Raw genomic sequence first — 10,772 nt, 5'->3', positions numbered from 1 at the left:
CAGTGCTGTGCTTTAACCCGCTGCGCCACCAGGGAGGGCCAGATTACATATATTTTTAATGAAAATTAAAGAGCTTACATCACAATTCTTTGTGACCCTTGAGGACATTATGCTAACTGAAGTACACTGGTCACAAAAAGACAAAAACTTTATGATTTTCTCCAGGTAGGAGAAATCTGGAATATTCGAAGTCATAGAGACAGACAAAAGTAGAATGGTGGATGCCAGAGGTTGGGGGAGAGGGAGGGTGAGTTAGTGTTTAATGGTTGCAGAGGTTCAGTTTGGAAGCATGACAGGGTCCTGGAGCAAGGCAGGTTTGATATAAGTAAATCAATCAATGTATAACATATCAACAAAAGAAAGGGTAAAAATAATGTAACATCAATAGACACAGAGAAAGCATTTGACAAGATCTGTTTCACATTTATCATAAAGACCCTTAACAAGATGGAATAGAAGGAACTTACCTTAACACAATAAAGGTCACATATCACAAACCCCTAGTTAATATAATACTTAAATGGTGAAAACCTGAAAGCTTTCTTTATGAGGTTAGGAACAAGATAATAATGTTCACTGTCACCATTTCTGTTCAATTTAGTATTAGAGATCAGAGCTAGAGAAATCAGACAAGAAGAAGAAATAAAAATAATTCAGATTGAAGAGAAGTAAAACTTATCATTCTTTGCAAGTGATATAATACTTTATGTATAAAACCCTAAAATCTCCACAAAACGGCCGGTTATAAAACCAATGTACAAAAATCTGTCTTACTTATAGAAACCCATAGTGATTGCTTAGAAAAGAATTAAGGAAATAATTCCATTCATAACTGCATCACAAAGAATAAAATACCAAGGGACTAACTTAACTAAGGAGGTAAAGGATTTATATGATGAAAACTACAAGACGCTAACTGAGAAGTATAGAATAGGACATAAAGAGATGGAAGTAATCAATATAGTCAAAATGACTATTCTACCAAAAGTGATAGATTTAACACAATGCCCATCAGAATGTCCAATCCTCAGAAGCATAAAGGAGAGAACTGGAGGCCTCATGTTATCTGACTTTATACTATAAGGCAAGAATAAACAATATGGTACTGGGAAAAGAAGTAAAATAAAAGTAAATCAATGCAACAGGATTCAAAGCCCATAAAAAGATCCATGCCTCACACGGGTGACTCGGTGATGGGAAACCCACGGGGATTACAATTGAGATGAAAAAAAAATGTACAAAATTATGTAAAAATAAACTGTTATATTAATTTAAAAAATAAATAAATAAAATAAAAAGATCCATGCCTACACTGATAATTTGTGGTAAGGAGTCGCCGTCATACAATGGAGAAAGGAGAGTCTCTTTACAATTGGTGCTTGGAAAATTAAATGAAAACATGTTAAAAAAAATGAAGTTGGATCACTCTCTAGTTCTGTATTATACAAAAATAAACTCAAAATGAATTAAAGACTTAGAAACAAGGCCTGCAACAGTAAAATATACAGAAGAAAACATGGCCCATGTATTTCATGACATCTATGATAAAGATGTCTTTGTAGACTCATTCTGATAGCAAGAAAAACAATGTAAAAAATAAATAATTAGAATTACCTAAAATTAAAAAGCTTTTACACAGCTTTTTGTAAAGCTGTGTAAATAGCTGAAATATAAGTAATATAAGTAGATTAAAAAAAATCCTAGTGGGGGGAAATACTTACACTTTACATAGTGACACAAGATTAATATCAAAGATATAAAAATTATTTTAATAACAACAAATAATAAAAGGGCAGCAGATATGAACAGATATTTCACCAAAGAGGCTAGCTAGACTAATAGTTATATGAAAAACTGTTCAACATCACTTTTAATAAAGTGGTGACCACAATGAGATCATCTCACTCAGGTGAGACAGGCATATTATAAAAAGACCCCCAATAATAAATGTTAGAGAAAATATAGGAAAAGAGGAACCTTAGGCCTCCCTGCTGGCCTAGGGGCTTGAGTCTCAGCGCTATCACCCAACCAAGGCCTGAGTTCAATCCCTAGCTGGGGAGCTAACCATATAGTGTACAACAGACCTCTCCTCTCTCACCCACTGCTCCCCTTAACAGTATATTTCAGTCAGTCTGCCTGTTCTGCTCTCCACTCTGTCTCTGGTGAATCCTCTTACCGCCTGCACCTCTGGCCTACACCCTAGTTCTTCATAAATAAATGAGTATTAACCAAAGGAAAGAAAAAAAAAAGAGGAACCTTAATACACTGCTAATATTGCATAACTTAATGTGTGCCAGTGCAGTGATTTGGGGAAGTGATCTGGACTTAAAATGGAAATAACATCTAACCTAGCAGTTCTGCTTTTCGGTATCTGCCCAAAGAACATGAAACTATCAACCAACTAATTATATAGTCTACACTGTTTATTGCTGCATTATTTCCCATAGCAATAACATGAGCAACCTAAGTGGCCACTGAGAGAGGACTGGCTAAGAAGAAGTGGTATATCCACATAATGGAATACTATTTTGCAATAAGGAAAGAAGAAACGTTCCCACTTAGAGCAAAATGGAAGGAGAATTATGTGTAATAAAGCACGTCAGAAGGACAAAGACAAATATTTGACATTAAAAAGAAATGCAGACAAACAACCAACCAAAATACTTACAAAAACTAATGGACACTAAAAAAAAAAAATGAAATGAGGTTTCTGAGGCTGAAGGAGGGAGGAGGGAAAGGGCTCATGTAAGTATGATGGGGGGAGAGAATGCTAGTAGCCATATAGTACTTATGTCACTCATTTTTCTGAGACTAAATATATGTCATTAAAAAACAATAATTTTATAAGGTGGGGGGAAAAGTCACCACACTTGGGAAGCCAAGCACTCTTTATTTTAGTGAAACTGTCTTTTTCTCTTAGAGCTAAGCTATTGGCTTCTGTCTGTGTGTTCCAGGAAGAAGGCCTCCCTTCTATAGAACAATTGGCCCATCAGATAGAAGATGAGGAAATTAACCTGAATGAGAAGCCCAGGAAATACCTCAAAAGAGTTTTCGAGGAAACCATCTATAAACAGAAGGTGGAGAAGAGCATTCTTGACTTCCTGCACTATAATAAATACCATCTGCCCATGTACGCCTGGCCAGGCATAATTTAGTTGTGGCCATGGGATCCATTTTATTGTTTGCGAACATGTAACTCCTGAAAATGCTCGAGTATAAATAGGAAACCACTCTGAAACCTAGCTTGACAGTCAAGCGCCATGGGCGATTTTGTTTCTTCTCGGTCCTCTTATGCCTGAAATCTTCTATTTATCCAGTAGGTGGCGCACGGCCGTGTGTCTATTGGGGGGCAGGGCGGTGCTTTCCAAATACCAGACATGTTCCTGTGCACAATAAACCATTCCTGCAATCAAATGAGATCGTATTGTGTAAAATTGGCTTTACCTGGGGTGTCATTCTGTTTTATTTCCCTAAGAGTCCTGCCTCCAATTTGGTTAGTTCTTTAGATGTTTACACATCTCCAGTAATACTCCTGGGCAGTAAAAAAAAAAAAAATCCAGAATGGAAAATTCATAAAACAGATAATGAGAATTTACCGCTGTAGCCTGACATAGAAGAACTGACTGTATAGAGAAGTTCAAGTGAACTTTTGCTGTCGGAAGCCCTAGTTTCTACTTCATGTTACAGATCCTAAGCATAAATGTCTGCAAAGAGTGGAAGCTGACATAGGCTCAGGGTTTTAGATTAGCAAAAGCAACGGGAAATTAATCTAATTCATTTCCTAGCTCTTGTAGAACTGTGTCTTAACACCAGCAGTCTCTGGTACATGTTACTTATAATGTGGGTCAGAAACCCTCTTTCACACAAATATAGCAAATTGTGTGCCTGCTAGGGAACATACAGATTTAGCATCCAGAAAGCACATAACATTGTTTTCATTCATTTGGACCTCTTTTAGCACATTTTGACAGTGAGTTTTTGACCAGCCACGCTTAAAATTGGTTTTGCACACAATTCCAGTTTGTGCTTTATTATTTTACATTTATATGTACATTTGGCAAAAGTGGGCACCATTACAAGGTTTGCACTGCTATTGGGAGGAAAAGTCAGAGTCAGCATTACAGAACTATCACTATTAGCAAAGTGATAGTTCTCAAAAGGAAAGTTGTTCCAGAACACTAAACTGATTTTTCTAAAGCAGACACAAAATAAGCAGTATACTCCACTAATTCCTTTACATGTATGTTCTACACAAATGCATGAGCCATTTAGGGGAAGACCCCTCTCTGGCCATATGGTATAAATTGTGATACTTGAATAGAGATCACTACTGATTCACTCTTCAAATTGCAAACTCAACACACGTGGAACCCTATTGCAGCAGGCTGAGAATGAGTCAGCTCAGGAGACTGTCCTGCCTCTGTCTTTTTCCCCTGAGAGGTCTGGGTCAAATTCATCAACAAATGGAGGTGTTTCTGTGACAAGCCCTAGCACCTGGAGGTGAAGACTACCAGAACAACGTGAAAGGACTTACATTTATGATATCTGTGACTAAGTATTACCATTTAAAAGCTTCTAGTCACGGAAAAGTGACCCCAAACAACAATGGAAAGCTTACTGTTGAATCATGTATTCATCATAAATACAATGATGTTTTGTTCCATTTTTACAAATAGCCTTGGATCTCCATCAGTATCATGGTAGATTTGAAACTATCTAGAATAAATTTTAGTTTGCAAAGTGTATTAGATGAGGTTATTCTAATCACCAGTATTAGAAAATGAACAATTTCTTCTATACAGGCAGGACTCTTAGCACATGTGTGCAGACATAGGCTCTTTATCATTGAGGCACAACATTGCTAAAAATAAGATGAATCATTGATCATAGCTTGAAATTGGCTATTCTAAGGTCTTCACCAATGATGGAGGCTGGCAAAGGAAAGGGCTTCAAAGAGACTGATATTTGGACTTCTCTCGGTATGCACAGGGATCGATTTTGTAAGATGACAGTGTGAAATTCCCATGTATTTCAGCATTTGCTCTAGAGCTGGGGACATCTTTGGCTCTAAGCCTGATCCTAGAATTCTGTACTTTTGAACAAAGAATCTTGACAAGAAAATACCAAAGTTAATTTTCCCAAGTCCCCCCACCCAAAATCACAGGCAACCACCATGCCTCACAGATGCCTCTAATGATCTCCTGACATATGTTGGTTTGTAATGGAGAGTGTATCTACCTCCTTTCCAAAAAATGGCTCCTTATGGTTCTGTTACACTCGAGTATCACAGGAAGGCAAAAAATAAAAGATGAGGTGAGAGAGGAAAGGGAAAAGCGTGTGGAAAATAAAATGTAAAGTCAGTCAATCAATATATATACTCTTAGAGAATGGAGAGAGAGAGAGAGAGAGAGAGAGAGAGAGAGAGAGAGAGAGAGAGAGAGAAATCGCACCCGGGTGAGCAAGTGTGAGCCAAGAAGCAGGGAGAGGGGCTCGAAAGTCGCCGTGTGTGAGGAGCTGTTGATTGTTTTCTGGTTGAGAGAAGAGGTGATGATAAGGCTGGGATAAAGTGAGCGCCGGGAAACGGGCACGGAGCCGGCAGCTGTATGCTAATGCTCACAGAAACCAAGCCTCCGAGTCCCCCATTAAAGCAGGCGGCCAGGAGGCCACACATCACTGAACAAATAGGCTCTCTCTAGACAAATAAAATAACACACGTAGGCCTGCAAGGAGGAGGGAGAGAAGAGTGGGGGGAGAATCAAAGCGAGAGAAAAGTGGGGGGAGAGGGAGGGAGGGGGAGAGAAGGAAGGGCAGAGTGGGAGAGAGGGGAGGAGACGGGGAGAGGGGGTCCAAGAGAGGAGAAAGGGTTGGGGGGGAAGAGGAGAGAGGACGGTTGGGGGTAGAAGCTGGAAGATTAGCAGAAAGAAGAGGGACTGAGGGAATGAGTCAGAGGTTGTGAAGGAGAATAGTGAAGAAAGGGGGGGGAGGGTAAGTGAAAGATGGGAAGAGACTGAAGGAGAGACAGGTGGCTGGAGAGGAGAGTAATTGTGAGGAAGAGATGGGAAAGGAGAAAGGGGGAAACTGAGGATGCTGAAAAGAAGGGCGGAAAGGGGGATGCGATATTGGGGCCAGAAGAGAGAGATGGAGAGGGTAAGAGCACAGACACCCCAAACCCAAAAGCAGGAATGAGAGAAAGGGGGAACACAGGTCAAGGGAGAACCAGGCCAAGGTGGTAAAGGCGCCTCTTTGGGGTCCAGGAGGAGTGTTCCGTCCACCCTGGGGCGGGAGAGACGCGAGGAGCGGAGGCGCGGTGGCTTTTCTGGGGTTTGGGCCTTCTCTGACACCGAAGCGAATAGGAGTCGCCACTTCACAGGTGGAAACAGTTCCCCTGTGCACTCCACGTTCAATGTCTTCTCTTTCCGTTCAGCACCACCCCGGTCAAAACCACCCTCCAGTCGCCCTCAGGGACCTTCCTGCCCCCACCTCCCTCCTGGTTGGGGGCAGTACCACCCAAGGCAAAAACAAACAGCCCTGAGGGCACTTCAAGGAGCGTGCAGTGGCCCCGACGACACACTCCGGAGGATAAAAGAGGCGGCCAGTCACCCCGTCGGCCCCGGCCGAATAATGGGCACGCAGCAGATTGCCGGGGGCACTTGAAACTCGAGGGGAGGGAAATACTTGAGCGCTGTCCCTCCCCGCGCCCGGCGGACGGCGCAGCCTCGCGGATTCTCCCTTGTTCGCTCTCTTTCATGCACTCTCCTTTTGTGTGGAATTATTTAAACGGGAGATCCTTGGCAGCTTTATGCTAATGTGTGGAACAAAGGCAACGGCCCGCGGGCGGGGGGCCCGGAAGGTGCCTGGAGGCCGGACCGGGCCGGCGGGGCGGCCGGCGGGCGGGCTGCGCGTGTCTCTCGCGTGCCCCTGGGACTGACACAACAACCCCTCATTCCTGCAAATACAAAGCCGCCGGCGCCCGGGTCCCGCGCGCGTCGAGCCCTGGGGCGCCGGCCCTTCGCGGACCTGACGGCGTGCGCTGAGATGGTGACGCACGGTTCAGGCCAGGTTGTGGCCAGTGGCAGAGAGCTCCTGGGGTGGGATTTCTGTGAACCCAGAAAAGGGGCCCGCAGTAGAGTGGGGATGGGGAGCTGGGGCCTAGGGGCGACGCTGATATCTCCCTCCTCTCTTTCTTGGACGTCTCCAAAAGCACCGCCAGTCGGGGGTGAGATCGATGGCCTTCTCCTGAGAGCTGGGTTTGCCCAAACACGTCAGCACGCCACCGGGCAATTCCTAGGCCGAAATTCCCCACTTGAACGATTGTGTCCACGTTTCTCGCTTTCTAGAAACTCCCTGGAGTTTGATTCTTGAGTGTGTGTGTAAGAAGGGAAAGTGTGTCACAATGAACCCTGGCTCGCTCTTGGGAACACAACCTGGGAACAGAATTGAGACCGTCTAGCACCTTGGGCCTCCAGCAATGCGGTGGTCAAACGAAGACCCCCATCAGAGAAGGGACTGCAAGCACAGGAAGCTAGAGGCTGTCTGGTTTTTCCAAAGCGCTGTCAGGGCCCCTCAGGAAAAGGAGGACTCTCTGGGGCATGGGAAAGACACATGGTGGGGGGGGGGGCGTGGGTCCTGCCTTGGATCCCTAAACTGGCCTATTCTCCTAAAGGCCCTGGGTGGTGGGTGGAAAGAGGGGGTGGGGATCAGCGCTCAACGTTTGTCCAGCTCAACTCTGTGAGGCACCTACTCGGAATCGCTGTTGGCAAAAGTCGGCCACCTAGCAACATTTTGCTCTTCCCAGACGAATACAAGTATCTCCATCCCAGCACATGCAAATAATAATGCAGGAGGCGTTAACTGTAACTGGGTACTAGGTTGTACCTACACTAAGAGGTTGCTGGTTGTGTGTGCGTGAAGGAACAGCCCAACTGTCCCCCCCGTACTAGGTTATGAAATAAGTTTCGAATACTTGTACCTTTCAAATTTCCTTTTTTGTTTTTGTTTTTGTTTTAAGCGCAGTCTTTTAAGCGTCTGACAAAACTAGAAACCACAAGTAAAGAAAAAGAAACGGACCCATTGAATCTCAGAATCTCAATAGTGTTCAATAGATTCTCGGCTTAATTCAGAGCCCTGTTTGAATTCACTGCATGCAGACAGGGGATTGGTTTTGTTTTTTGTCCCCCACCCTTTACAATTATGGCTGTTGTTATTTTTATTCACAAGGTGACTAACTCTCCCTGTTATCTGTTGAATGAAAGGAGCCTTACACATACAAGACCAAACACCCCGCAGTCAGTTGGGGGGTGGCAGGCTGAGCCCTGCACTATTAGTCCACAATCCAGATGGGATTCGTGATTAGAAAATAAAATTGGCCAAAGCTGTCCCGGAATCCCTTTCCCTCTTCTAATTTCATCAGCAGTATTAATCAGTGCTCAAAAGAGCAAGGCAACAACACCAGTGACTTTTAAAATGAAACACATCTATAAATTTTAGATAAACTCATTTTAGAATTTCTAACTTTTCTCAGGACTTCCATCACTACATCTAGCATTTTTGAAACGGGGGTGAGAGCTTTCAAAATATATGCCATTACTTGTATTTTTTTCTTTTCCATCTGTGACTTTAAAAATATCACACACATCAAATCAGCGAATATTTTTCCCTTGATTAACCAGTTTGATTAACCCCTTGATTAACTAACCCTAACCTCTGTCCCCATGACAACTTATTACTCTTGTGGACTCTAAAAAAAAATGCTTAATTTCCACGCCAGGGTATTTTCAGAGGGAAAATCCAAAACAATTAAATACCTTCAGTAAAATTATGCATAAACAAAACTCAGCAAAATCTATCTGGGTGTCCAGAGTTTTGCAGGAAAATGTCCGTTTCCTTCTATTTCGATAAAGTGGCATTTTCCTCACAACACCTAGCATTGCTATTTTCCCCTCCGTGATGGCCCGTCAGCGATGGGTACTCTTGGGGTTCCGCCCCCGCCCCCTGGAGATTCTGCCTTTTGTGTTTCCTTGGGAGAATGGAGGCAAACGGCCGGGTCTGGGTCCAAATCCCGCGGCCGCGGAGTGTGGTGGGTGTGGACCTTCGCTGTTGTCTTTTCCTGGTGGCATCGGGGGTGTGGGGGGAGCAGCGGTTTGTCTTCTCGGAGGCCGCAGCCTGCCTCCGAGGACAGATTGCCCCCCCTCCCCCCAGCCGGCAGCACGCGTCTCTTTTGCGTCCAGATTGGCCGCGGCCGGGGCTCAATAGCGGGAGGTTAATTTCCTTCACAAAGGTGAAGGGGGCACGGCTCCGGGGGGGTCGGGGGGGCTGCACCCAGACTGGCGGCCCCTTTATTCCGCAGCGCCTTGATTGGAGCCCTTGATTTAGCATCTGATGTCAACCGGCAGACAAAATGCCCGCTCCGAATGAAAATGCATGAGGCGGCGCAGGGAGAGCGGAAACCAACTTCACTGGGGCGCGCAGGGCTGACTGTGTGTTTCGGGTACTGGCCGATTCCATCCGAATCAACCCAGCCCCGGGCGGCGCGGGGCTCCGGGACACCTTGGCCGGACCCTGTCAGGATGCTAATCCCGACCTTTGGGGAACTTTAAAAAAAAAAAAAAAAGTTAAGAAATTTAAATTCCTTGTGGAACCCAGCCCAGTCTGACCCCCAGTGCCGTTTCTGCTGGCGGTTGAAGAAGTGTGGTGTCAACTCTCTCCCGAACTCCTGAAGCCCGCGGGCGCGCCACAGCCGAGGCAACGAACATCGCCTTTGGCTGCAATCAGAAGGCCACATCCTCTACTCCAACTTGGAACTTCAAGGTCCCGTTTTCTCTCGGCACCTGAGTCCCGCAACCCACCCGTCTCGGGCAGGGCCTCTTGGCCGCCCAGCTGTGGCAGCAATTTTCAATTTCTGATCATTTCCCATACACCGGGAGAAGTTCCTGGGCCTCCAGCGACCTAGCGGCAGCACTCCGCTCTCCCCCGCGCCTGCTGCTCCCCACCGCCGCGCGCACCCAATCAGCCAGCACAACTTCCCCCTCGGCTCCGGCTCGCGGATTGAACCCTCCTGACATATTTGGGGCCATTCTTCTTCTTTGTTGCTATTTTGCTCGCGACCCGCGGGTAATCCCCGCGCGGGAGGGGGGCGTGCATTGTCGTGCTGATGGACGGGCCCATTTGGCTGCTCCGCGCCCCCCGGAGGAGCGACACAAAGCCCAGGCACGTGCGCCTCCCCATAGAGGCGCAGCAGACCGTGAAGGGAGGCGGGGTCGGGCGTGTGCCTGAGCCGGGCGGGGCGGCGGCGCCGGGTGGGGCGGCGGAGGGGCGCGCTTGGGGGACCCGCGCCCTCAGGTACATCTGCCGCACCTACCCGACGACCCCGAGCCCTGGCCCCCTTTTTGCCGCCCCTCCGCCCTCCCACCCCACCAGGCGGAGGAACAGCGGACGCGCTGATTGGCTCCCGGGGAAGCGGGAGGCGAGAACAATGGCCCCCTCCCCCCGTTAAAAGGGAGCGGCTCCAGGGCCGGGGGACAGGGGCGCCGTGCGGGGCGCAGAGCAAGCCGAGCCGCCACCGGCGCCGCGCGAGTCCCGCAGCCACCTCGCCCGGACTATGGGCTGGGGGCACTGAGGCCGCCGGGGCCCAGCGCGGCAGTTGCATCGAACCAGTGCCTTGCCCGCGCGCCGCGCCAACATGCCCCGCGGCTTCCTAGTGAAGCGCAGCAAGAAGTCCACGCCCGTGTCCTACCGGGTCCGCGGCGGCGAGGACGGCGACCGCGCGCTGCTGC

General features: G+C 46.9%; 2 protein-coding genes across 2 annotated transcripts in view; both read left to right on the top strand.

The window, feature by feature from the left end:
- The window catches only part of CFAP61 (cilia and flagella associated protein 61), a 267,799-nt gene extending 264,399 nt beyond the window's left edge, over positions 1-3,400 (top strand). The window contains exon 27 of the mRNA XM_004687139.2: positions 2,955-3,400. Within this exon, the coding sequence (XP_004687196.1) occupies positions 2,955-3,155 (201 nt within the window). The 3' untranslated portion in view covers positions 3,156-3,400. The remainder of the gene's footprint in view (positions 1-2,954) is intronic.
- A 7,278-nt stretch (positions 3,401-10,678) lies between these two features.
- Positions 10,679-10,772, top strand: part of INSM1 (insulinoma-associated 1) — a 1,635-nt gene continuing 1,541 nt past the window's right edge. Inside the window, exon 1 of the mRNA XM_004686932.1 lies at positions 10,679-10,760. Within this exon, the coding sequence (XP_004686989.1) occupies positions 10,679-10,760 (82 nt within the window). The remainder of the gene's footprint in view (positions 10,761-10,772) is intronic.

This window comes from Condylura cristata, unplaced genomic scaffold (genome assembly GCF_000260355.1).
Source record: "Condylura cristata isolate star-nosed mole 26May11 unplaced genomic scaffold, ConCri1.0 scaffold00022, whole genome shotgun sequence".
Taxonomy (NCBI): domain Eukaryota; kingdom Metazoa; phylum Chordata; class Mammalia; order Eulipotyphla; family Talpidae; genus Condylura; species Condylura cristata.
The sequence above is the reverse complement of the archived record's forward strand: the minus strand, read 5'-3'. Positions and strand labels throughout refer to the sequence as shown.